This window comes from Leuresthes tenuis, unplaced genomic scaffold (assembly GCF_036924035.1).
Source record: "Leuresthes tenuis unplaced genomic scaffold, fLeuTen1.0.hap1 SCAF_19, whole genome shotgun sequence".
Lineage (NCBI taxonomy): Eukaryota > Metazoa > Chordata > Actinopteri > Atheriniformes > Atherinopsidae > Leuresthes > Leuresthes tenuis.
In genome coordinates, this window is record NW_027325373.1 from 14,298,742 (window position 1) to 14,326,737 (window position 27,996).

The following is a 27,996-nucleotide window of genomic DNA, read 5'->3' on the forward strand; positions in this document are numbered from 1 at the left end:
TTGTTTTGATTGCTTCTGAACATCACATGGGCTGCAAGGCATCACACGGTCCTCAACAGAGTCAGCAAAAGAATGAAGAAGTGTGGTCTGTTGAGACCCCAAGTGATGATGGTTTAGACACGGTCATGGACACGGTTTATTTTTATATGTGGAAATATTCCAGAGTAAGCGCACATTCGGCACTGCTTTTTTTCTTCTCTGTCCTAAAACGTTTGAATCGAGTTATGTTTATCCATCAAACCCATTGGACAGGAAAATAATGGAACAGCATTACACCTCACAAGTGCTCCAGGCAGCATGCAAAGTTCACTTGACATAAAGCTTGAGTGATTTGTTATCAACAGACGGTTTTAGTCTAAATCTGATGATCCCCCACGTGTCTTTTTTTTTTTTCCTGTGCAAGTATATTTTCTACCAAATTATTTCTTTGGCAGAATAATGATCCAAGAAGTAAACATTCATGTTCTGGTACAACAACTATCTCTATCTTAGAGAATGTAGGCTACAGTTTTCAATGCTAATTTCCTGTTACACCCGTTTACCACAGAAAACCTAACAGGAAGCAACACAAATGTTGGATGTGTGCTCCGAAGTGCGTCTAACAGGAGGAAATGAAACTGCTTCAAAGATGCTCTGCTTGCTGAAGTTTCAGCTGTCAAAGTTCCCCAGTTTGACTTGCACGGTTATCTGTCAAATTAAGTTGGCAAGTGGGTGAGAAACATTTGAACCAAATGCAAATAAAGAGATATGACGAAGCAGCAGAGACAGAGACGAGCCCCTGACAAATATTTTGCAGCAGGAATCTTTATGTAAGCGAAAGAAGGTCCATCTCTAAAAGGAATTTTAAAGATTGTGGTATGTATATGGTCTCCAAACGATGGTTCACCGTGCTTGTCAATGTCACCACCAGCAAAGGGTCAACTAACAAGCTTAAATTATAACAAATGAACAGAACCTGTATGCACACTGAAACAGAACAAGACAGTAGAAGACAGTGCCAGTAATTCATCCACAGTAGTCAGCACTAACTGACTACAAGAGAGAATTTCACACTCTCAGCTGAGTTCAAACTGGATGATTTGTTTCCTACAAGTAGCAAAAGATCACACCTTGTCCCGTGAAAGAATTGTTTGACTTTTTGCCCTAAAATCAAGGCCTCCACACTTGCATAGCACGTTCCCAAAATATCCCTGTGAAGAAAAGCTGATAGTGCCGTTGGACTGTTTCAGCAGAATCCGTGCAGTTAACAGACCCCACAATTCCAGCTGTTGTGTCTTCGGTCTGAGTTGTGTATTAAAAAAGTTGGGCTAAAATTAGACACCACAATGTTTCAGGTGTCTCACCTCTGTGTATGCTTTGTACATGTTAGAATCAAAGGCATTTTGGTGATTATCAGAGGATTTCGTTGTGCTTTTATGCGCACTTGGAAAAGTATCACAAATATAATGGACTGCTTTGTGAGTAATCAGCCGTGAAGGTATTACAAGCTAATAGAAGCTTTCTGGTTGAGTTGAAGCTGTTGAGTCTTTGGGAGATGCTTGCAGATTTAATAAAACAGGAAATGGTTAGAAGAGTGCGCCCCCTGGAGGAATCTGCAGTAGGGCGCTCCAGGAAATGGATGAATAGTCACAAATATTAGAGTTTTAAGGGGCTGTCACGTTCCTTTTTACTCTTGCTGGTCTTGCTGTGTCAGTGCAGGAGTCTTTAGGTGTACGGGCATCATTGTTCTACTTTGCTTCATGCATTAAGCAGGCCAATCCAGCTGCTCACTATGCTCATGGTTGCACTGCTTTCTTTACATATTTTTTTAGCATTATTTGTTATAGAATAAACGTCATACATCTTCTTATACTTGTTTCTCAAACAGTCAATTGCAATCGGAGTCTCTAAATGTTGAAATATATTTAAGTACTTATTAAGCACAAGGGAGATGAGATTTGTGTATGTAATTAGCAGTTTATTACCAATATACAAAATGTAAAACACAACTTAGTAACAATTTTTCAACAAACAAACATTTTTACATGAATGAAAATGCACACACACACACAGTTACTCAAAAAAAAAAGTATCAATTCATCAACAAACAATTTGACACCATTTTCCCACGAAGAACATAGTGCAGAAGTACTGTCTGACTGCCAAACTATCTTTGGTCTGAGTAGAACATAATGAAGAGCTTAGTTCTGATCATAGACACGAGCTCAGTGTCAAACTTCCTTATACAGGTCAGAAAAGCATAATCCTTCGGTTGTGTTGAGAAGCAGCAAAATGTTTCACAAACTCATCCATGCTGATGGCCCTCCTGAGAGTTCCACCGTGACTTAGCCTGTCAGCCATTGTTGTCCTGAGGTGAGTCTTAATCAGTTTTAAAGCAGAGAAGCTTCTCTCACAGGAAGTAGTGCGGACAGGAGTAACAACAGCAATCTTGCAAAGTCTGAATTCCTCAAGAAACACAATAAGAAAAATCAAGCAAAGCAGATGGTCTGTCTAATCCACTTTTCGCTCTCCTATCAAGAAGTTGCTTGGTTTGGTGACCCTCATGTTTGAGATCACCTGGATTTGATTCAAAGGTCTGTGCAAAGGCAAAGAGGCTCCTCATTTAAGAAAGTTGCACTTGTTGGGTTCAGAGACTGCACACCTTGCATGATCTCACAACCTTTCTCTGAAAAATGCCTCTTCAGCTCAGTTATGAGACAGTCCATCATACAAGAGTGATCTGGGGAAACCCTCATCATCAGAGTTTCCATGTCCTATAGTGCTTATCACCAGTGAGTCAAGAAATCTTCAGCTCATTCTAGGATGTCTTTTATTCTGTGTTTTGCACACTAATTTTGCACTGTTTAGCAAGCTCCTCAACCTCTTTCCACCAAAGGAACTCTCATTTCTGTAGTCCTGGAAAGTGTCTGTAAGGGCACCTACTAGAGCCACAGCCCTTGCTAGATCAAGAGTGCTGGACTGGAGCATATCAGAAAGACATTTGGCATCACCAAGCACTTTACAAAAGGTAACCGAAAGTCCTATGAACTGTAAATCTATCTGAGAAACAAGACCCCTCGCATCCACAGGTATTTCACCATGTCTTTCAAGTGCAAGATCCTGCAACAGTCTCAGAACTGCTGGAAGACTGTCTCTGAGATTACGGCATGCTGTGTGTCTGCATGTCCACCTTTTGTCTGTAAGTGCCTGTAGCTCCCTGGACTGCTGTTGCTGTGGATAGAGCTCTTTCTGAACTGCAAGCCACTTCAGATGCACAAAAGAGCCCGATACAAAGCTGCTGCAGAAGTGCAAAAAAGTCAGCAACCTCAGTACTGCTTTTGTAGCATCAGCAAGAACTAAATTCAAGCAATGCACATTACAGTGAACGTCAAAATGCAAATCTGGCATCGCTTTGAATTCTTGCACAAACACCAGAATGTTTCCCGCTCATGACGGGAGCAACATCATACCCAAGGTTAAATCTGTTGTCCAGACCATGTCTCTCGAGACAACTGACAATCATTTTACTGAGACCTGCTGCATCAAGGCTCTCAGCTGCCTGGAAGCATAGGAAGCTTTTATGGATGGCACCATTGTAATAATACCGTACAACCAAAGACATTTCTTCCTTTTTTTGCAAGTCTTGTGTTTCATCTGCAATAACACGGAACACTTCATTTACTTTGACTTCTTTTATGATTTCATTCTGAACCATTTCAGCCCTGAAGAATATAATTTTGGATTTGGTGCATTGCCACATGAACCCAGCCTTTTTTTTCAATAAATTGGTGTTGCTTCGACCATTTCATCTGATATGGCCAAAAAGTTTCCTTTATTCTGAGAGTCCTCAGACTCCTCTGTGCTATATTTTGGGTTGCAGTCAAAAGAAGCACATTTGCTTTTGTTTTGACATATTGTTGATTTTCTTCCACTGTTCTTTTGTCGATTTATGTTCACAGAATTTAACATGGTTGTGTTCCTCTCAGTACCCCTTTTATACTGACTCCACACATACATCGCATTGAATGACCTCTTCCTTGTTTCATGCTGTGTTCTGTGGAATTTTGTCAGGCACGGCTGAACAGGACCCTCTTCTTTTGATCTTGAAATATATGGAATACAAATAAAATGGTCATGGAAACACAGTTAAGGGATCCAGGAGATTATTAGACGATAACTGCATCTAACTAGCAGGTTTTCAGGTAAATAGATCTATGAAACTCAAACTTTTCAGCCATGAGATGTAACATTTACGTTAGCTTGATACCCGTAGCTATGAAAAAAGTAAAAAATATTCTCTACCAGCTGGTTTGTAGCAGAGAGACATTGATATGAAGCAAAGGATTTTTATTTTTGAAAAAAAGCAGAAGAGGGACAATAAAATGGGGAAATCATGTAATCAGATAAAAAATCTAACATTCTGTTATTTACATGGTTCTATGGGTTGTGAGTCATGTAAGGAACATCTGTTTTGCCACAATGAAGAGCCCCTCATTGCATGTTAATTATAACTTTAAAGTGAGGTTTACCACATGTAATGATCATAAAAAAACACAAATAACAATTTTAATAAAACCTAAAGAAATAACAGGTTATCTAATGTGGGAATTTTATTTTTTGCAGATGAACTCAGAGGATTCGATCATCGTGTTCATCCAACAGGAATATGCATTTATTGCGTATTTATTGATAGAATTACATGATCTCTAAACTCACTGGCATGATACAGATGGTGTGGTCTGCAGTTGTTGTTTGCATTATATATTACTCAGTGGAAGTATATCATATAATGTTATGCAATATTTTTCATTTATATGTGATGGTTTGTCTGTGCCTTGAAGAAGGTTTGTGACTGGACAGCTGTCCATAATCATTCTGCAGAGGTCCAAGACACCCACACTGAAAAAGACAAAAAGCAATATCACATATGGCCATACATTGTCAGTAAAAAACTAAATAAGTGAGAAAGTACAGCTGGGGATAATTAACACAGGTGAAGGGAGTGGAGCTGAAAGAAAAGCTGAGGAAATGGCAAGGATAAACTAACAGGAAACTAGAGACTAAACAGAAAAACAAACACAGATCGTGACCCTAACCCATAATCTCTGTGAGTGAAAGCAGAGGGCAGGTTTTTAAGGAATAGTTAGTGTCAGTGATGTGAAATATGAACAGTCAAGGTATTCTTCTCATGCTATACTGTATGGCATTAATTCTGACAGTGTGGCACACCCTGTAGAGTTGTAATAAGATGTGGGCACTTTTTTCTCTGCTGTGGAGCATAGCTGCTGTGAAATAACCAAACTATGGTCAAAGGCAATGTTTTAAATGTTAGACTCACAGCTTTGTTCTCACAGTTGCTGCTTCAATTTACTGTATCAATATAACTACAGCTGACACTGTGCTCTCTGTTGCATGCGGTTAAATCACAGTACAATAGATTTGTGGACATTTCTCACATCCCTGAAAAATTCTTTCTGAAAAATCCACTGCTGCTGCACTGCTCTGTCTTGAGTAGTTTCTTGTTGCATCTTTATATTTTGATAATTCATTTTTCACTGTGGTAGGAAATAAATTTGCAATATGAGTAAAATAAAAAGCTTTTTCCAAAACTGGGAGAAGGGGGCGGAGGTTCTTGCACCATGATTGCGTGTGTGACAGAGATCAGTACAGGGTCGACAAATGAAGTAAGGAACAATTAAGCTGCTGTAAGTACACAGAGTCATTTATGAATAATAAATATAGAAAGTTAAAAAATATCAGAATAAAATAGCAAAAAATGTTATTTTCTGATTGTTTCACTGCAGTTACATTCTAAAATAGATTTGATCCAGTGCAAAACCCTGTCAGAAAATGCCTCATAGCCAGATTTTGTGTGAATACCTCTGTATTGTGCAGCGCTTTCTGTTTCATACATCAATGGACTATCTAATTGGACAATTGTTTTTAGACTACAATGTGATTGCAGACAACCATGAACATTGTCTGAAAAAACTTCCCAAAAAGTAATGAAAGAGCAATGTCAGGAAAACTCCACATCTCCGCTGACTAATGGAATATCTTCGTGAGTCAGACAGCAGAAACGGTGTCATGCCATCAGTCAGTCTCAGCTCAGAAGGTAAACATCATCAGCGGCTTATATGATGTTGCATGGCCCAGCTAGGAACAACAAATCAGCAGATGTAATTTGTGATTGTTTAGTGTCTTCAACTGTGTGTCTTACAGATGTTTGTATCATCCTACAGGGATGATTGGCAGCTTCATCTGAGTAGCCGGTAATTTTTTGTCCAAATTTATGACACATTGGGGTTGTTTTGGTCATATTTTGATAATAAGAGATAATTTAGAAAATCTCTTTATTGGAAGTTTAAACTATTGTTACTGTATAACCTTAGACTCTCTCTCTCTCTCTCAAAGATTGACATTAAATGTAACTGTAGGAATCTGTCAATGATTGTGCCATTAATACACTTTTGAGAAAAAACATTTTTTAACCTTTGCAACCAGAAAAACAATGAAAAAGCGATAAGTTTTACCTTTAGTGTTAAACCTGCGAACATTTCAGAACACTTATATTCTTACAACTGCAGAAAGTTACATCATTTATTTTGTAGGAGGTGGTTACACGTTTCATTACCAGACAAAACCAGTCCAGCAGAGTTTCATGGATGGCCCAAACACAGTAATAATATTACTGTCCAAAGAAAACAATAAATTGATACAGTATCAAGTGAATAATGTTTACTGACTTTGGTTAGTTTGTGCAATGAAGCTCTTGAGTATTGGAGAATCACATAAAAGTTAGTTCCATTATAAAGCATATCAGCTGTGTCCCCCGTGTTTGATCAAATATCATTACCCATATATAGCTCCAATATGCTATTCATTTAAGTTTGTATTTTTTTAGATTTATTGCATTGAGATTTTAACAGTTTTTCAAACACAGTCATAAATGAGTAATGAACTGTCCTGGAGAATCCAAGTGTTTAGTGAAAATCAACCACTAGGGGGCGATGGTTGCGCTTGCTCGGCTACGTGCTTTGCTGACGTATGACGCTCTGAGTCGAGCAGATCCAGCCTACACACTGCCCTGCTCATTCTCAGGCCGGGTAAGACCCCAGCAACAACCCCGCGATCGTTTCAACCTATGAAGATTGGGCTTTACAATCGCAATCCATCCTCTGAATTGGCAACATTTTGTGGAATTATATCACTGTAATTGATCAGAAGACATACTTAAGTTGTTGAATCCGGTGAGTTATGAGTGCGAGGATGTGTCAAATCTTCTGTTTTTGGTTATCTTTTCCGCTGCCCAGTTTTATTGTTGCTTTGTTCTGGGCAGCAGCCATTTTTAATCGCCTTGTCCTACATTCCCATCGCTGTATTCAGCCCGTTCAGAAAGCCAAGCAAGGTTGAAAATGATGACATGGGTTTAAGTGTTTACTGGTTTCAGTAAAAGAGAAGTGTTTTGGAAGGTAACAGTAAATTTAAATGCACTGACAAACCCCTGGACTGTAGAGGTTGTTTTTGTAATTGTGTACTGGAAGTTTAACGGGATTGTCGTTTCGCTAGTTTTCCACCAAGCTGCGACTAGCGGAGGCAGTTAGCTAACACGAAATAATTACATTTGCGTGTTTATTTCAGCTTGCACACCCCAGCAAACAAAAATACATCAGTTTGCCTATTTTAAAGTTGTGTAAACGACGCGTCTGTAATTATGTACGGCTCCACACGACATGTAATCGTTAGCATTCGATGTTTACATAGCGATTTCGGATTAGCCACCAGTTAGCATATTAGCCAGTGTTGTTTAGTTACTACGTCCAGGGTTTTCCCCAATCGCTTTTGTTGAACCCTAGTTCATATATCTCCATTTTTCTAAAAACTAACTGAGACCACCTCTTGCTAGGTTTCTCAAGATTAAAAGGGCTATTTTTGCTTCCGTGCTCCAAAGTGACTGTCATTTTTATGTGCAGGAATTAGCATCAATGCTAGCTACGTTATAGGAGCTACTAAGGGGTCAAGAGTTTCTAATTGTTATGTTGCTGTAAAATTTAAATTGCATAATATTCATGGTTAAAAGTCACGTCGATTGATTTTTGTGTTAAGGGGCTTTGAAGTGTGAATTAAAATCTGGAGATTGGATGCGTTAGCTGTCACTGCGTTAGCTCACCCATTAGACTTATTTGAATTTATAATTTTGGTTATTTTCCGTAACTTAGTAAATACAAAAGACTGTGGCCTTTTAACACACATTATACACAGATATTTTTCGATATAAGTCCCGAACTTGGATGCGAACGTGGATCTTAAAACAAGTAGCTTGTGGTGTTAAGGATTGGCGGATGCTTTTCTTAAAATGTACAATTTTCCGTTATGTGTTGAGCTTTTTAAGAGTTAAATTAGCCAACAACTGATTGGTTTATTGTGGTATGTGTTTGTACACTGATAAGGCTCTGTTTAATTGAGAATTAACATTAACAATTTGAAAATGATAATACTTTCAGGACATAGCTGACCGTGTGTCGTTTAATTAAATTTTTTGTTGTTTGTGTATGTCACTTAATTGATTGCTTTTATAACTGTCACTGTTGGTGAGAATGGATTCCCCTGGCTCAGTGGGATCACCATTTGTCTTACCAGATCAAGTGTATATGAATATGAATAGGAAATTGCTTTAAAATTGTCATCTTGGTCATAAATAATCAAGGAGTCCTCTGGAGACATGAATTGATTCATTTCTTTTGTACCAGGCATCATTACCGTTTCATCATTTTGCGAATGCAATACCCTTGTTTTTTTCGGTTATTAGAGTGGTATTTGCTGTATGTTGTTGCATTCTATTGGATGCAGGTTAGCATATTGCTGTTTTGTATACAAGATTGTTGAAGGTACCAATAACACTGTATTTAGATGTGTATTTTATGTTTATCAGATGAATAAGCTTTTAAGCTTGCTTTGAAATGATGATGAGACTGTGATGTGATTTTTAAGCGTTTAGCATAGATGTTTCTTTAGAGAAAGATTTTCAGCATATTCTTGGTCTGGTTTTTAATTCACTTGGTTTTTGGCTTTTGAAAATCTAGCCAAAGACAGGAATCCCCTGAGAGAGCGAGAGAGCACGTCTTTCTTGGACGCTCTGCCAATTGCATGTGATTGTCCATCCCTAAAGGTGCTGAAAAGCCTCATTTGATGGTGGAAAATATTGCTGGAGAAGTTTTCCAACCCAATAAAAAAAAAAGAAGAGGTTATGAAAAAGACCATCTTATATGCTTTTACACCAAAATTGGTATTGGTATTAAATCTGTTCCCATTTCTAGTAGCAGCATGTTTACCCTGAGTGCGCTTGGGTCTAAACATGTACTTATAGGACTCGAGTTTCATAAATTACTTTTATCCTCCATGCTGGTGTGGACTTAAGTTTCTCATTAGTATGACTACCTTTGAAAGTTATTTGATTATTTTGGCTGGACTGTGGAACTAAGTAAGCTCCCAATCACTGTGCAGACTTGTAAATTGATCCTTTGAGTCTCTGTCTGTCGGTAAGTGCTGTAAGTTTCAGGGGCTCCGTATCACTCACTGTTCAGTAACAGTATGTGTATTTAGTCAGAGAAAAGGGGAGCTATGCCCAGTCGAACAACCCAGAGTGCAGCAAAAGGAGCAAAGGTTTGCGTTTACCTGCTAACATTACTTTCATGCTATAGTTTCACGTGTTGTAATGGCGAGCTTTCAAAAACCATAGTCGAAACATATGAAAATACTTGTGATTGGGATGCTCTGGAAACACAGTTAATGAATCTATTGGCCTCAATGTTAGAATTTACTTTTTAAGGTACTGAATTGTAGAAAGTCACTTGAGATATATACATCGGTTAAACATTTTACACAGTATCTGGGTAATGCTTTCCATAAAATCTTGAGTTTAAGGTCCTTGATAGCTTTGGTGATGGCAGGTTGGGGACATTTTCTTTAAGTTAAATACATGTTCTCTAGTTCATCTTACTGATTGTCTTTCATTGTAAGTTAGCCCTGAAAATGTTTTCTTTGATAATTTTAACTAGCCGGAGCTTTTGAAGGCCAAATCATTGTTTAAATGTACTGCTGCAAATTTTGGATGCAGGCACTGTACTGGTACTACGTAGAATACACCTTTTCTGCTACCTAAAACCATTCAATGCACGCACATAGCAGCGGAGAGCCTGCACAGCTCTGTATATGACTGCTGGAAACCTGAAAATGAACTCCTATCACCATAATGTCTTTAGCAACAGAAATGTACCAGGGCAGAAATCTTTCAAATAGTTAATAAATTATAGCTGTCACAGACCTCAGAAATCCAGCCTTAGACTGAGTATGTATAAGACTTGGCTTTAATTGGGATTCTTGGCCCTTGGAAAAAGTGTTGTGCGGAAACTGTACCAGCAGGTCTGGTGGAGCTGTTTTCAGCTGGTTTTGAACAGTGTGACAAAGTCAGTTTTTACATCTGGAAACTAAATGCCTCACTCTGATGAAGTCACTTTTCCCATAGTAGTGTCTTTACTTACACTTTGTATCCCCTTTGTTTTAGAATCAGAAGGCACTGGGAAGAGGCGCAAAGAAAAATTTTCATACTCGATGACATTACATCGCAATGTCCGATCGTTTGGGGCAAATAACCAAGTCCAAGGATGGGAAAAGCAAGTATTCCTCACTCAGCCTATTTGACAAGTACAAGGGAAAATCAATAGAAACTCAGAAAAACACAGGTAAGGTTGATTTGGTTGTGATCATCTCTCATTATTTTCTGTTCATCTGTTGTCTCGTTTGTGTCTTTTATTAATTTGAGCCCCCTGCCTTTATCTGACTGTCTTTTTTTCTTTTTTTGTCTCTCAGTAGTTCCACGACATGGCTTGCAGAGTCTTGGCAAAGTGGCCGCAGCCCGGCGCATGCCCCCACCTGCTCACCTGCCGAGCTTGAAGTCTGAAAACAAAGGAAACGATCCCAACGTGATTATAGTGCCCAAAGACGGTACAGGATGGGCGAACAAGCAGGAACAACCCGATCAAAAGAAGTACGGAAGAAACTTATTGATATTTAATTTTGTATAATCTTTTGCACATTTGAAATGTGAATACGAGCAAAACACTCTGCGAATCACTCTATGTAAACAAGATAACTGCGCCGGGTGAAATCAATATTTGCATCCTGAGAAAACAGCGTTGACGTCAACATTCCTTTCAGAACGCAGCATGAGGCCAAAGTAGAGCTTTGAACTTGGTAGCTGTCAGCTGTTCGCCAGGCCCACATCGTCAAAACAAGAGTGTTGTGGATTTTTGTTTGTCTGCGTTGAATCAGTCACAGTGCATTTTTCTCCTCTTTTGTAGTTCTATTGCATCAATAACACAGCTGCCGGAGTTGCAGCCACAGCTGGCTTTACCGAAATCTGTCTCCAATCTTCAGAAGCCCTCACCAGTAGCCAGTCAGGAGGTGTGTATGTATGCTTGTGCTTGTGTCAAACCTGTAGCTGTTTCTTACTAGTGGAGCAGCTGTGTTTTAACTTGTGTCCAGAAACTTGTCTTGAAAAATGCCTTAATTAGTGCAAGATTACTCCCATTCCAGGATAGGAGTCTATATGTGGACTTGATACTCAATCTTTGTCTCGAATGACACCACAGCTGTGTTGGACTGCGACTTTCATACCAATTTTATTTTCCACAGAACGCAAACACAGGTGGACCAAAGCAATGGGCCCAGCTAAATGGAAAGGCAGTAGAGCAAGATGGTGAGTCATCTCATCAAATGTTATCATTCGTTATCAGAGTATTGTTTAAAATCCCTTACCAACAGTGTTGGTCCACTGACTTTGCCAGCTGCCACAATTAAAAGAGGGGGATCCACCACTAGTTGTGCTGCCCAAACTTAGCTACTTATGAAGTTTGACAAAAAAAAAAAAAGTTGCTTTGACTGAAACAACTGTTTTGGCAGATTGCATTAACCACCTCTTTCCATGACGTCAGGTTCAAGGGCCTCAAACCGACTTCAGCCCTTCTCTCACGAGGAATTTCCCACGCTGAAGGCAGCTGGAGAACAGGACAGGGTTGGCAAGGAAAGAAGCGGCTTCGATCCGTCGTATGGGCCCGGACCAAGCCTCCGCCCCCAGAGTAAGTTCTGTTTTTTACAATCTGAAAGCTAACAATGGTGTTGGAATATGTTGCTAACAAACTGAAGCTCAGAAATTCCCAGACTACAGAGAACAGGCCGGTTCTTTCCATTTTTTTGTAACTCTGGAGGTAGAAGAATGTGATCATTGTGTGTGTATTTGTTAACAAGATTTAGCCATCCCAGTATTTAAGTGTCTTGGCAGAGAATTCTCTAGGAAAGCTCTGGTTTTGTTTTTGATGGTTGTTTGAAATTGTGTAATTAGTTTTCATTTCTTTATTTCAGTGACTGAATGATTATCAGTTTGAAATGGGTCCTATACCATAGCTGCTTTTCAAAATAAAAGCTTCCCTTTTGCTTCTTTAAGATGTGACGAGCTGGAGGGAAGGTGGTGGCAGGAACCTTCAGCCCCCATCCCTGACCCTCAGCCTCCCAGCAGATGCTGAAGGTAAGCTCACTGCCCTGGGTGAGTCTGGCACTCCTCCAGCCTCATCTCACCCCTCCTCTGCCACCGGCACCACGTCCTCTACTGTAGTAACAGCTCAGTCACCAGGCCTCGACCCAAAGGAGCCTTCCCTCCGACCCGCCCAGCCTGTGCGCAGAACAACCGTCCCTACTGCCCTGCAGTACCAGCTTCACCACACTTCAACTGCTGTCTACCATGACATGTTGCCTGCATTTGTAAGTACTTACTGGTTCATGACTTTACTGGTCACTAGGGGAAAAGCAAAAAAACGTTGTAACCTTTGATATGAATGACCTGTGTGATCCTGCTGTTTTCAGATGTGCTCTAAAGACACTCGTGAAGCTACGGGTACAGACAATGTTCCCACCACCGTAGCAGCCCCAGCTCGATTTGATAGCAAACCCACTTTTAGGCAAAACTACTCTAAACCTGAACTTGTCAAGTAAGTACATTCTGAATGTCTTTGCAGATGCTCATAATTAAGCAGCGATCGATAACATTCAGCTGTTGTTGATTTGTCGTTCCATCATTGATTACAGTGGTGATGCAAGAAGAGAGAACCGCTTTGTCCGTGCTCCTCCTCGGCTCTCTTCTCAGCCTATCCGCAGGCCTGGTGACAGGACTCAGCGGCCAGCCATTATTAATCCAGAAGATTTGAAAGATCTAGATGACCTTGACAATGACTGCGAGGATGGATGGGCTGGTCAGTATTTATTTATTTGTTTTTTATTTTTATTGGATTCAGACTTTTTTTTTTCCAATTGTGACCAGAAGAAGACACGAGGGTCAACTGTTTGTTAGATTTTTCTCCACAAAGTTTCCTCTGCAACTTCTGCTTATTCCTTGCCATAACAATGTGTATACTAACTAAAAATGGTGCATGCTGATCAGAAAGACAAACAGTTGTAAGTTTTAAATTAGTAAAGCCTTTTAAAGTGAGGAAAACATACATCTGAAGAAGTTCAACCTAACTGTAACTGTAAGAGCTACAGTAGATAAATAAGATGAGTTGTCCCGTCTGTCCTGAAGACCAGAAGCAGTCTGTTACCCTCAGTCTCATCGATAAGTTTAGGCCCATGTTTCAAACAAAGTAAATTTGAATAGTTTTTAACTTTGCGTGGGCTGTGGCGTTTAATGTCAAGACCAGTTGCTGCTAAAGGGGCGGACTGTTCAGCTAACTGCTGATATGCATAATGTACAATAAAAGTCTTGTTCTTTGCAGTCGCTGCTGTCAACATTCATGTGAAAGCAGTACCCATTTTCACTCCTGTTTTTTTTTTGTTTTGTTTTTTTCCTTCTCTACTAGGGCTTCACGAGGAAGTTGATTATAGCGAGAAGCTCAAGTTCAGTGATGATGAAGAAGATCACTCAAGTGATAAAAACAAGATGTGGTAAGAGCTTTTTCTTCATTGCTCATTGCTCCTATCATTCACTGACTCACTGTTATCATATTAAGGCATTCTGGCTTATTCCTTTCTTTTAGGACTGAGTGGGAGAGGGAGCTCCAGCGGGACTGCCATTCCTCCCTTAGTTCAGGGGAGGCGTCTTACCCCCAGGAGGGCCCAGAGGAAAATTATCCCTACCAACATCACCACCATGAGCCTCCCAGGAAGCCCAACAGCAGATATCTCTCTACGGACAGTCAGGTAACAATACAAACTGCAATGTTTTCCTACTATAATCCTCTTTTTGACTATTTATAGAAGATTAACTTATTATGTTGCTTTCCACAGTTAAAACACATTTTAAATTCCTCCAAGACTGGTGCATGCAAACCTATACAGCACATGAATAGCAATGTGCCTGAAGCACCCTTTAAGTGAGGTTGTCACTGACGGAGATGACCTTGCAGTAACCATAGCAATATGTGTCTGACTACTTTTTATTTGCCAAACCTTTGCTTTTCAGTTGCAAAAGTAAAACTCGTGTGACGAGTGAGCATAACGGAATTACAAATTCTTCTGTGGTCATTTATGATTTTATGAGAAATTTGTTTAACCAGACATCTAAAATAAACTGTACATGAACAATTAAGTTACAATATTGTGTTTATTCTAAAAGAAAATCATATTTAAGGCTTATCTCTTAATAATCAGTCAGTGTAGGGAAATGTATATACACATATATATTTATGTGTGTGTGTTTGAGTCCTGCCTGGAAAAGTAAGTTTTTTTTGTTATCCTTCAGTTTTTAACCTTTTTTTTCCCCATAGACAAATACAACATCTCATAAAAATGATTTAAAAGTAACTATTGGCATTAGTTAAATAATAAGCCAGTGGTCTAAATGGTTTAGGACTTAGTTTGCTGCCTGCTTTGAACTCATGAACCTGCATTAAACAGCAGCTCTCCCCTTTAAACTCCCTCCGTAAAAACTCTAGGTCCAGCAGAAAAACCACAGCGAGCCACTGGCTGAGCACGACGATCAACGGCAGTCGCAGAGTCAGGCGCCAGCTCGGGCTAAATATGTGTCGCCTGAGCTATCGGAGGCTGTTGAGAGAGCCCGCAGACGGCGAGAGGAGGAAGAGAGACGTGCGCGCGAAGAACGGCTGGCAGCTTGTGCTGAAAAACTCAAAAAGTTGGATGAGAAGTTTGGGAAGACTGAAAGGCCGACATCAAGGACAGAGGACGGGCCGAAGGAGGTAGAAGGCAAAAAACTCTCAATGTCCCCAAACAGGGAACAGAGTAAAGGTCATCATGATAACTGGCAGTACAGCACTAAAGGTATGACAAAAAGATGTGCATGTGTAAGTATACTGTTACACGAAAACCTATGTATTATACTTGAAATACGAAGAAATGAACAAATTCAAATGATTTCCAGAGGGAAGTGAGTGTCTGCCAGACCACCCCCTTGGCCATAGTTACCAGGAGGACCCTGGCTTCTCCACCCACCGCAGTAGTGAGGATGATGGCCAGGAGCCCTCCTCCCCCCCAGGAGACTATAATGGACGTCATCCTTCTAAACCAATCCCACCCCGCTTTCAGAAACAGCCACAGCACCACCAGCAACAGCAGGTGAGAACGAGCTCATGCTGTTTTCTACCTGTTAAGTCTTAATCTCAGACTAATGTATTAGTGGCTTTGTTCTGAGTTGGGCTTTTTTTTTTCAGGAGCTCAAGTAATCAGGGATTTCAGCATAATGTGAAAACCTTTGAACCATGTGAATCAATTTCTTTTTGATTGTTGCAGATAATCCTAGATTATTTCAAACTGACATACAACCAAGCATCCTCTGAACCATAAAGTTTGAAGCAAAAACATCTTTGACTGCCAAAATCTGTTGAACTTTTACACAGTGAAAGGGCTTTGGATGGATTTCTCCCAACATTTAAAGTGTTATATCCTCTGTTTAGGAACAAGTGCTCAAGTTGCAGCATTGGCAACAGTCTGGCCATCCTACTTCATCAAGCTCAAGCCATGCCCAGCGGGGGTATTATCCCCCACATGTCCTTGGGTTTGATCCCCGCTGGATGATGATGCCGCCTTTTATGGATCCCCGCATGACCCAAGGACGATCCCCTGTGGACTACTACCCTGCTTCTGTTCACTCTTCAGGTACACACTAAAGCCATGTCTGTACAGAGATTCGAGCCTTAGCAACACCGCAATATTGTGGAATCTCGTCACATAACTGAGCTACAGGTTACTGAAGTTTAAACAGAGAATACATGCAATTGGATCTGAAACTTGCTTTGGGTTGCATGTACAAATGTTCTGCAAGTCCATTTTGTATTAGTTGCCTGAGCAGACAGCTCAGATATCCTGAGATTTTTCCAATACAGAAAAAGTTTGAAATTTAACCCTTGTGGTTGATTTGATTTAGGAATGGTAAAACCGTTCATGCATCCAGACCACTTGAACAGTCCTGGTTCAGATGATGGACCAGGCCATTCCAGCCTTCACCAAGAGAGACGAGCCCCATCCACAGAGCCTTACCCTGTGTGGAACCAAGATGGCTACCCCCTGCGCAGCTTCACTCCACCTTACCAGAGACAGCACGAAACTTCAGATAATAGCCAGCCTGGAGACAGGTCAGTTATTGTGTTGGTAAAATGTTGTAAACTTTACAGTTGTTAAATTGAGGCACAAGGTATCCTGATAAGTTCCTGAAAACTGTCATGCTTAGCAGAATCTAAGGCCCAATCCCATTTCATCTCTTGACCCTATCACTTACCGATATGTCTCGATTTTGCGCATAGATGTGAAGGGTGTCTGTCTTGATTCATTCTGGGTTAGAGGGGTTGGGTGAATTTCTGACTTTTTTTTTTTTTTTTTTTTTCCCAAAGGCATTCTCCAAATGGGGTTGTATTTAAAAAAATCTCCCCACTGTCAGCACCCAGTGCAATAAAGTGATCATATTATGTGTGTTTCTTGCACATATTAAACCAACACGAATGGAAATCATTAATATTGTACATCATAACTAGCAAGTGTCATCAAAACTATCAGTATGTTTTGGTTAGTATTTTCATTCTAATTTTGGTATAACAATAGTAGAAGGGAGATCACAGCAGTGCATGATTACGTTGAATCTTTTAGCAAAAAAAGAAGTCTGTGACTACTGATGACATATTGGGTGTCCAATTCCATAGGGGAATATTTTAACTGCTCCCCCAGTAACTGTTTCAGGGGACAAGATGACTTTAAGTGAATAGGTAACACAAAGAAAGAGGGCTTGAGTCATTAATTTCTTTAGATTCCCCTGAATGTTGCCATAGTTGAGGAATAAAAAGATATGTTGACATTTTTCTATATAAGAGATTAATACCAGGACAGGATGGAACTGTGTAAAGTGTTAAAGGTGTTTAACAGCAGGTGTTTTTAGCATTCTTCTTCTTTTTGTTTCTCCTAATCTCCACAGAGGTGATATGGCCCCTTCTCAACAGGACTCTTATGAAGATGGCGCCAATGAGTGCTTGGCACACACTCAAGATGACCTCCACCATCACGCTTACCAGAACCGGGGCTCAGACAAAGAACACCATGACCAAGGCCTGCTCACCACTGCACACAACCTTTGTCAAAATCTTTCAGAGTATGATTACACAAAACAAGACTCAAGAGACAAGCATCTGAAAGATGGCCCTGAATCTTACAATGAGACTTTGGACAAGGACAACTGGAAAAGAGATGGAAGCCAGAAACAAGATGGGGGGCTCAATTCCCAGAACCAGTGGTCTGAGGCCAGTTCCAGTTCCAGCAGCAGTGTTAGTCAGCCATCTGAGACAAGTGGACGGACCTTGACTCGTAGAACTGGTCCCATCAAGAAACCAGTTCTTAAAGCTCTCAAAGTAGAAGACAAAGAGAATGAAAAGCCTAAATCTGAACCTGAGGAGAAACCCGTCCCCTACCGCTTAGAGAAAGAAGTCCTAACTAATGTTTACGACTTGAAGAAAGATAACCAGCCTCCCAGCAATAGGCGTTCAGCCTCTCCTATTGTTGAGAAACAGCCTGAAGAGAGGCAGCGTCAGTCCCCAGCTCCTAGCAAAACTGACAGACCTCTAAGCACCCATATTGATGACTTTCCTAAGGAAAGCACCTGGGGCAGTGCCAAGAGCCAGTCACCTAGAGATAGCATGGAAAACCGAGAATCCCAGGCACCACGGCGCAATAACTGGATCTTCATTGATGAAGAACAGGCCTTTGGTGCAGTCAGGGGTACAGGTAGAGGCCGCAGTCGGAGCTTTAGGGAATTTAGCTCTCGGGGTGGAACCCGTGGTGGCCGAAGTGGAGATAATCTTAGAGGTGCATATAATAACAATAACAGCAGTGGTGCCCAGCGGGCAGGTAGAGGTCGAGCACTACCCAGGGAGCTTGTAAAGACTGAGGAGTTCCAGAGAGGCAAACCCCGCCGACGAAATGTCAGTGAGACCTTGAGTGAAGCCTCCGAGTATGAGGAACTTCCCAAGAGGCGACGTCAAAAGGGATCTGAGAATGGAGAAGGTTACACAGAGTCTGGAGAAGTCCGTAAGGCTGACAGAGACTCTTGGAGATCTAACAAGGTCTACACAGATGACCAGACTGCTTCAGATGCTAGAGAAAAGACCAAGGCTGGCAGGGGCTTTGGAGGTCGTGTTCTGCCTCCCAGGCTCAACACCGGTGGTAGCTACAGCCGAAACTTTGGAGGAGCCAGGGACATTTCTACATGGAGGGGCCGTGGACCCCAGTTTAGCAGCAACAGTGGCTCCATGCAAGAAAATGGTTATGGCCCTGGAGCTGAGACTACTTACTCCCGCAGACCCCTGGTTGAGCGTGATGCTCTTAAGTACACTCCGAAATTTAGTGGCTCCTTCGCGGAAAATGGCACTGAGGACCGTGAAGGAGAATACTACTTTGAGAACGACAACCCTGATAGACAGATATTAAGGAGACGACGCCCTCCACGTCAAGACAAACCCCCCCGTTTTCGTCGTCTACAACAAGAGCGCGAACCTGGTTCAAATCAGTGGACGAGTGATGAGTACATAAATGGAGATTTTGCTAATCCCTGGACGGGTCGCGCCAAAAGCAGTGGGGATGACAACTGGCCCAGTGGCCACTACTCTGGGCGTTCGACCCAGCATGCTCAGACGGAGGAATGGGACACAGGATCAGATAATAGTGACTTTGGTGACTGGAGGGAGAAGCGAAGTGGTGGGGATATGGCTGCACAGGGACATGGCGACATTCCCTCAGACTCTGGCCACAGTGAGCCTGGCACTGGTGAGAAGAGGGAACTTTCCAAGAGAAGCTTTTCCAGTCAGAGACCTCTGGTGGAGCGGCAGAATAGGAAAGGAGAACCATCACTGCTGGAAGCGGGAAAGATGGTGCGCACACCAGATAATCCCCCTACCTCCTCGTCTAACAGGAGTGATAGTTGGCAGAATGGAGGGACTTCTTGTAAGAGGTAAGCTGAAGAATAGAACAATGTAACAGTAGGTTGCATTAACACGTGCCTAATACTTTCAGTTCTGCAAACTGAAAACAAATGTGCTCAATTAAAACATCTTTCTTTTGCTCCATTCTGTTCCCAGCAGGAGTCAAGATGAGTCTGGCCCAGTCTACAGCATAGAGCCACCACCAGAGGACATGGAGCCCAATGACACTTCAGGGAAGAAATCAGACAAGGAGCTCAAATCAGGAGCTGTCAAGACAAACCTTGATGAGCCTCTTTCCCAGTATGAGCTCAGCAGCTACCCAAGTGAGTCCAACTTGTATTTTTTAAATTGACTATTTTGTTTATTTAAAAATTGAACACGAATAGCTGTTGGTAGACGTCTATGCTGCAGTCTTTTAGTTTTACGGTGGACTTGTTGATCCAATTTAAGTAAAAAGACACATTAAAGGTGCATGTTGTGCTACTGCCTCATACATTAACATAGTTTCTCAGAGTCAAGATTGCTTTCTTGGTAGCATGAGTCCTTCAAAGTCATATTTTTAGGCTGAGAAAGAGTCTTTCCCTTTTTTAAACAAAAAAACACATAAATGAACAGCCCTGGGAACTGCCCCTCTGTCAGTTACTCTACACACAACATTTTTAGCTGGTTACCATAATTTATATCAGCAGTGTATACTTTGCTTGATCATATTACAGTTCTAACAACTTTTTGGTGACAGCAATTTTGGGGAAAACAAACATGCATATCGTATAACTTTATGTTCGTAGTGATAAAAGTTAAGATAAAACTTAACACCAATCTCTTTTAACATCTACAGATTTTCTCACTGATGGCACATTTGCTTTTTTAGTTGAAGGAGACACAGGGGGACCGGGTCCAAATCCAGATGGATACCAGGATGCTTTGTCCAAAAAGCAAAGACGCCCACAAGAAGATGAGAGAAGGAGGAAAGAACAGGTAGCTGCTGTAAGTTAAACACGTTCAATCTGAATGTTTAGTCTTTATTAGGCTTCTTTCTATCAGTTGACTTTAATAACTTCCATTTTATTCTCTTAATCACTTCTGGAATTGAACACATAGAATAAAGAATAGAAAACAATAGAATATATAGCAATTTTAGCCACATACAGCTAAAGGTGTTTACTATCTGTTAGTTTCTGACTATTTTCATGAACCTCACTGTCAGGTGTGACCGCTAATTAATGGTGTTGTTCTGACAGGATTAGTTAAATCCCAAGCTTATCTGTGCTAAGCAGGTATTACAGGCAGCCATCCCACCTTTGTAGTTTGACAGCTTGCTTCCTCTTTGCTGTTTGCTTTTCACCCATATGAAGGTGATAATAGAAATAACAAATCACACTGAAATGTTTCTCTATATCTGTTTAAGAATAGATGCTGTGGATATGAAGATGCTATCTTGTTTTGAAATGTGGTGAAATTGAAGTAGAAAAAGCCATGGAAATATAAGTAGCTCTAAATTGTGCCCGAGTAAAAGCATTCTGTTGTATTTCAACACTCTTTGCATATGCACTAATCTTTTACTGCACCTTTATTAGGTCCCAGTGAAAAACAGGACAATCACATCCAAGATACCACCGCGCTTTGCTAAAAAACAGGGAAGCATGAGCATGGAACAGCCTGAGGAAGCAATTTCTTCTACCAACAACCTTGGAACTGAAATCTGGGAGACCAACAGCTCAGGTAATATCAGAATTACTGCTTACACTTGATACTTTTGGTACTGTTAAGCAGAAACCTTGTAAGATGCTTGTAACTTGAAATAGAGAGGCAGTGGGCATATTTTTTTTTTTTTTTAAATGAAAGTGCAACTTTAAGCCTTGAGATAAAATGTGTAAAAATAACACTCACAGCATTCATGTATCTTTTGTAGCTCTTTCAGTGCAGACTTCAGCGGGAGACTCCTGGACTAAACCCTTGTCTTACACTGGAAGCGAACCTAACTCCGAGGTAGTTCAAAGCTCATTGGACTTTGTTTTATTTTGCTTTAATAGAGTTATTAAACTTGATGCAATATTTTTGTTCTATGCTTGATTGTTTGACGATTACTTCAAGACTTACTGGATTACTTTGAGAAACTCAAGAAATTTGCACCTTTTCCTCATCATGCTCAGGACTCCGATGCTGGCCCAGAACAGAGTAAAGAACAGCACAAACCCGGGCCAATCGGAAATGAACGCTCTCTGAAGCACAGAAAGGGCTCAGAAGGAGTGGACAGGCTGGAAGGTGGCCCCATCACACCAGTCAATGGTGTGGACCTCCATGTGGACACTGTATTGCCTGTGCCGCCTATCGAGTTTGGTGTCAGTGCCAAAGACTCTGATTTCAGCCTACCACCAGGCTCTACTCCAGTGCCCGTGTCTAATCCCGTTAAGCTTCAGGATGCACTTAACACCAACGTGAGTGACGTAAACCGAACTTTTGTGGCATCTTGTAGAGGAACAAAACTATCGGTAATGTAAAGACATAATGATTCCGTTTTTTTTTTTTAAATGAAAAACTTTTTTCTTGTTGTTGTGAAACTGATTAATTGTTTTTAAAAGATAAATAAATGTCTTCCCGACACAGACATCCCTAAATCAGAGCATCCCCATTCTGCGTTCCAACCACCTGCAGCCAGGCATTAACCTCAGCACCATCTCCTTCCCTAGCGCTGATCTCACTCTAAAGGTATTTGAATTGAGATCCTTTGTAGACATGGCTTGTTTGTTTATGAAACCCCTTTTTTTGCACAGAAGTAATTTTTGTGTTGTCTAAATGTGAAAATGAGGTCCATATTTTTCTTTCCTAGATGGAATCGGCGCGCAAAGCGTGGGAGAATTCACAGTCCCTCCCTGAGCAAGGCTCCCCTGGTGGAGGTGTTTCAGGTGCTCAGGCTCCCTGCAGCTCTGGCTCATCCACTGGTGTCAGTTATAGTTCTTTTGGAGTTTCTATGCCTCCAATGCCTGTTGCATCTGTGGCCCCATCCATGTCCATGCAAGGTAGAATTACACTCTTCCTTCCCTGTTTGATTAAATGCTCAGTCTTGGAAAACTAAACAATAAGCTTTTTTGTTGCTGTCCCTAATGTAGGTAATCCTATTCCCCCTTTGTATCTGGATGGTCATGTCTTTCCAAGCCAGCCTCGCCTTGTTCCTCCTACCATGACCCAGCAACAGACCTATACACAGGTAGAAAATGAGCCCACACACCTACATACGCTTGTTTGTGCATCAGCTTGTTGTAATGTGACATGTTCTTGTCTTTTCAGGCAGCTGCAGCCCAGCAGATTCCCATCTCGTTACATACGCACACATCTCTCCAGGCTCAGGCTCAGTTGGGGCTTCGGGGAGGTCTACCTGTCTCTCAGTCCCAAGAGATGTTCAACTCCATGCCCCCCTTCAGGTACTGGCAGCTAAAAAAAGTTTCAAGGAATTTCCGATGGTCAAATCAGTGCATATCACAAATTCATGATTGTTTGTTTCCTGCATATGGTTACATGTACATATCTTCCTTCATTCACCCATATGTATTACCCCTTTCAGGTCCCAGGTTTACATGCACCCCAACTTGTCACAGCCCAGCCCCATGGTGCTGTCTGGAGGGGCCCCTCTGAAGGGCCCCTACTCTGCTTTCCCTGGCATGCAGCCTTCAGACATGGTGAAACAACAGTCAGGCTCACATTACCAGCCTATGAATGGCAGCCAGCAGCTAGTCTATGATAGCCAGATGAACCAGGGACCTGGTTTGGGTTCTTCACAATTAATGGACTCGCAGCTCATTCAGGTGAAGCTCAGTTTAATTGTAGCTCAAGATACAGTTTTCTTCTTGATGCGTCTGAGATTTCAGAAGGATTTTAAATTGTGCGCACCATTCATTTCAGGTCATGGTTTTGGAGGATTGTTGAGATACACTCTCACGATGTAATATTTTATTTCATCAGGTTACTATGCCCCTGCCTGGCTCTCAGCTGCGCTATGGTTCAGCTCAGCAACATCTCATTCTCCCACAGTCCATCCAGCTTCAACAAGGACAGAACCTGTCAGTGGGAGCTCCACGTCGTATGATGCCTCCAGGCTCCCAGCCAACTGTCATGACTGGCAGCAGAGAGGTGAGCCTTACCAAACTCATGTTATTAACCTATCTGTGATAACCATGTTAGCCCAGCTGTATACCCAATTTACGATATCTCAATTTTGGAGTGCTGTTTTGCAGGTTATATCCTCTTACATCCATTTCTAATTGTAATAAACAACCCACAATTGTCTGTGTATTTTTTTTATTGCCCCATTTTCAGGGCTCACAGATGGAAATGAAAGGTTTCCAGTTCTCTGAGAAGCCCAGTCATTGCCACAGCTTATCCGGGTCCTATAGGTGGGTGGAGATTTGTTCATGTAGTAGAATTTAACAGCACACAATGCACTCGATTGTATCTATGCTTATTTGAGATGAAAACTAAGTTAATTTTTGCTCATGCCTTTGCAGCCATAGGCCTGGCTCTGCAAGCCCCAGTGGGAAGCCATCTGGTCCAGGGGGGCCTGTTGGACCTCTGCCTACACATTTTACTCAGCAGGTGAGTCATTTCTTACATATGTTGAGATGTTTTTATTAATCGGGACATTTTTTTAAACTCGGGTCAACACTTTTGGCTGTTAAAATTTTGAAGTAAATGTGTGCTGTCAGAATTGCATTCTAGTCCATTTCAAAATGGTAATCCAGAGTTGACCTTTAAGTATTACCGTTTATTAACATGACTGCTTAATGACCCGTGTTCCCATTGCTTATTGGTCTGTAGCTGGAATACAGTACACAAACTGATAGAATAAGATTAAAAAATAAAACTGAAGAACATGGACCAAGTGTGAAACTGCAGTAAGAAATTCAATACTAGCATGCTGATTATTCATATTTAATTTATTTCCCACCCCTTCATCCCCTCCCCCCACCCCCCGTCCTACCTCTCCCATGACCAACAGGTCCCAACTGCTCAAGGCAACATGGTAATGCACATGCGCCCCCCCACCACCACTTTCCCCAACCCTATCCAGAGACCTATCATGCAGGTCAACAAGCCTGTCATCATCCGCTCTCCCCCTTACCCTAATCCCGGCCGCGACCCCTCCCACTCTACCCCTCCTTCGGTCCCTGAGCCCCCAGTCAAAGGGCCAGAGGATGGCATGAAGGTGAGCCACCCACTGTAAATATAGGTAATTTGATTTAATCTACTTTCTTTTTCTCTATTTGAAATAATGTGTGTATTTCTGTCTGTCTTTTACCTCAGATGTGTAGTACTAGTTGTTGAAGAAATATTGCATACATTTCTTAGTGATGCACGGCTTATTTGGCAAAGTATAAAGTATAGATTTATAGTGTTGCTACTGATAACAATTTGTTGACAGAGTAAACTGTAGTGTGTTTATATCAATACTTACATTTTTTCCCCATTAACATTTCTGGATTGTCTAATGCTGATAAACAGTTTGATTTAAATGATTTTGTGTTTGATTGAAATTGAATAAGAGAAAATTGGCTTTTTGGTCTGGGTACGTTTGCATTTAAGTGTCTATAGATTGCTATTTTCTATGGCATGTAAATTTTGAAAGGTCAACTGGACCATTACAGTAAGAAGTCTTTGCAAATACCTCTCATCTTCTGAAAAGATTTAAAAACATAAGGAGAAATGACTGAATCGACTAATAACAGCTGAAAATCAGCTTTGGACAGTCCAAGCACTTATCATTGAGTAAACGTATATCTTTTCAGGCACTGTTGTAGGCCTTAGTAAGTCTGCCTTTTCTTTGTGCAGAGTAAAGCATTACGAGAAGTGCGCAAGGCAGTGGGGGAGGGCAAATCGCCATCCGGGGGAATGACCAGCAAACTCCAGGAGCCCTTACCCTCCGCCGGTCAAACCAAACCAGCACGCACTGGAGCCATCAAAGCCCAGGCTGTCAAAGTAGAAGAGGGGAAGGCATAACAATGGACCTTAAAATCCTCATCACCACCAAGCCTGCCAACACAAAGCTCCTTGACCAATGTCTGAGCCTTCCACCTTATCCCAAGGCACTAAGGCAAGGGACATACACATGCAGATATCATAATGAATTACCCTTCTTGGACTTCAAGAACTGGACACTTCTTTCACACGCGTATAGAGATATATAAATATATAAAAAGATATATATGCATACACACAGACCGTCTTTTAGACAGATCTCTTCATGGTCCTCTTTAATTTATTATTAGTCACTTTTAAGGGGAGTTTGGTTAAGAGAAATGATATTTGTGTTTGTGTGGGGGAAAGGAGAGCGGCTAAACCCAGATGGTTAATTTTTCATACTGTTTTGCCAAACTGTATTTACTCCCTGTATATGGACTCTAGCCCTCAAGACCATACAAAACACCTGATATAACTTACTATGAAGCAAACTCTGTTTTTATTTTTAACAAATTTGAAATGCAGTGGGGCACTTCTGTCATTTTCTTTGGTATTTTTGCCGGTAAATAAAGGTTATAGTCATGACCACCCATTCAAATCACTGGTGAAGGACTTATTTTATTAACCCAGAAAGTAAAAAAAAAAAAAAAAAAAAAAAAAAAAAAAAAACGAGAAAAAAAGAAAAGGAAAAAAAAACCTTACTCTAGTTTTTGAACATCCCTGCATGTCCACATGAAAAAGGTCAAGTGCATCACCCCAGAAACTGCTACCACAGCCCGAGAACTGTTGGGAAAAACAACTTTGAGTGGTAGAAACTTTTTTTTTTCTTCTCCCCCCCCCCCCAAAACTGTCGTTTGAATTTTACATTCTGCTGCTCACTTTCTTCGACTTGTAAATTCAACAGAAATGACGAACATTTTACCAGAATCATGTTGCTTCCATGGGAACTTCACTGGCATTGACGCAGCGTGTGATGTGCTGAACGTGTGTAAAGTGGCAGGACTCCTTATTTAGAAGCTAGCATCATCTCACAAAGACTATATCTGAGCTCAGCGTTCATTATGCTGACATCACCCGTTTGGATTTTCATCAACCCAAGCTGGTAACAGTTTTGGGCTCATTATAAAGTTCACAGGAGTTTGGGGGAGGGGCACATTCACAGTTGCTGTAAAAGACCCTCAAATATCTCAATGAAGTGTTTGCTTTCTTTATGCTTCGCTTGGGTTGTAATGAATCAAAATTGTTAATGGACATGTTATGTAAGTGATCTTCATTTTTTCTTTCTTTTCGACATCCCTCAACCTGGTATTTTATTTTCAAAGCTCCTTGGAGGACACTCGAATTGAATTGAAATCCCGCTAAAACAATGCTGGTAAGAACTGAAGGAGTTTCGGATTATTCAACATCTGGTCTCTGAAGTGGCACGAGCAATACATGCAGCCGAACTTACAATCAGGGTCCAAATAAATCTGTTTCTCTGTTTTAGGGGTTGATTATCACAGTTTTGTGCGAGCGCATCCATTTCAGTGGACTTGAACGGACTTTCAAAGTGTTCTGTTTGACAATGTGAATCTGTTGGGAGTCATCCTTCTCTGTTGATGGACACTTCTTTTGAAAGTCACATTACCAATGTCAGAACTGGTTAGATGTTTCGATGTTACCGCTTACTATAAAATGCTCCATGACACTACAAAATGTTTCTCTTTATGACAGTGTTTCACTGGTATACGTGTATATGCATACTTAACTGTACAGTAAGAGCCTCGTCGGTGAGGAGAGGCTCAAACCTACATTTCATTTGAAATATTGTGGCGCTTTAAAGGATTTGATGTGGAAAAGGTCACTTTGCTCTCCGAATGGACTGCTTTCACGTGTTGGTAGGTCTGTTGGGCTTGGGAGTGTTTCGGCCTCTTATCCTTTACTGTAGGAGATCTTGATGCTTCTCATCAGTGTATCTGCACCAAAATGTGTCCCTGCTTATTTTCTTTTTTTTTTTTTTTTTACTTGTTAAGGTGCATATTTCATCTTTGTCAGAGGACCAGTGCTTTCTACATCTGATCCAGCATTCTGTTTATCCTACCTGACCTTTTATCCCTTCAGGTATTTGGTCATTACTGTCCCTTGATTTAACAAAAAAGAAAAAAAGGAAAAAAAAAAGAGCTCATTGGAAGAAAAGAAATAAAGCAGTTGTGATTTCTTAAATGTACTGTTGATTCTATATTCTCTTGTTGGTATTAAAAAATAATGCTTTCACTTTTTTTTCTTTTGGGGGGTGCGAAAGCAGGAAATCTGAGCTGGAAACTTGAGCTTTACGTCAGTCTTAACAGTGTACCTCTTTACCATCGTTGGATTTTGAGGCTTGGGTGTTAAAAATAAGTGTGTTCTTAACATTGAATGAAGGAGCTTATCAACTTGAGTCCACACACACCAGCATCCCCCCCCCCCCCCCCCCCCCCCCCCCCCCCAAACATCTGAGTACTGCCAGCTTGGAAATGTCATCGTTCTTGTCCTGTGTGCAAGCAGTTTGCTGAAGGAACTGCTGAGGAGTTAATGGAAGTTGAAACGTTTTATCATCAATATGTTGTGTTCATATAATCAGTCACTG

The 27,996-nt window shown here is 41.1% G+C and overlaps 1 protein-coding gene across 6 annotated transcripts; it reads left to right on the top strand.

Annotated features, from left to right (window-relative positions):
• Positions 1 to 7,060: 7,060 nt before the first annotated feature.
• prrc2b (proline-rich coiled-coil 2B) lies at positions 7,061 to 27,642 on the top strand. 6 transcript variants are annotated; one of them, XM_072371834.1, is made up of 31 exons: positions 7,061 to 7,229; positions 10,544 to 10,721; positions 10,849 to 11,026; positions 11,340 to 11,442; positions 11,674 to 11,737; positions 11,973 to 12,116; positions 12,482 to 12,795; positions 12,898 to 13,022; positions 13,120 to 13,283; positions 13,887 to 13,971; positions 14,064 to 14,226; positions 14,961 to 15,303; positions 15,404 to 15,597; positions 15,936 to 16,137; positions 16,406 to 16,613; positions 17,444 to 19,468; positions 19,596 to 19,762; positions 20,311 to 20,426; positions 21,017 to 21,161; positions 21,352 to 21,428; positions 21,593 to 21,931; positions 22,047 to 22,148; positions 22,270 to 22,459; positions 22,550 to 22,647; positions 22,728 to 22,861; positions 23,002 to 23,242; positions 23,400 to 23,567; positions 23,754 to 23,830; positions 23,942 to 24,029; positions 24,433 to 24,639; positions 25,263 to 27,642. In XM_072371834.1, the coding sequence occupies exons 2-31, from the start codon at positions 10,607 to 10,609 to the stop codon at positions 25,428 to 25,430; spliced, it is 6,744 nt and encodes a 2,247-aa protein (XP_072227935.1). In that variant the 5' UTR covers positions 7,061 to 7,229; positions 10,544 to 10,606; the 3' UTR covers positions 25,431 to 27,642. The 6 variants fall into 6 exon arrangements, with proteins under 6 accessions (XP_072227935.1, XP_072227939.1, XP_072227938.1 ...); XM_072371838.1 differs by having other exon boundaries at positions 21,593 to 21,877; XM_072371837.1 differs by having other exon boundaries at positions 20,311 to 20,417.
• Positions 27,643 to 27,996: the final 354 nt, after the last annotated feature.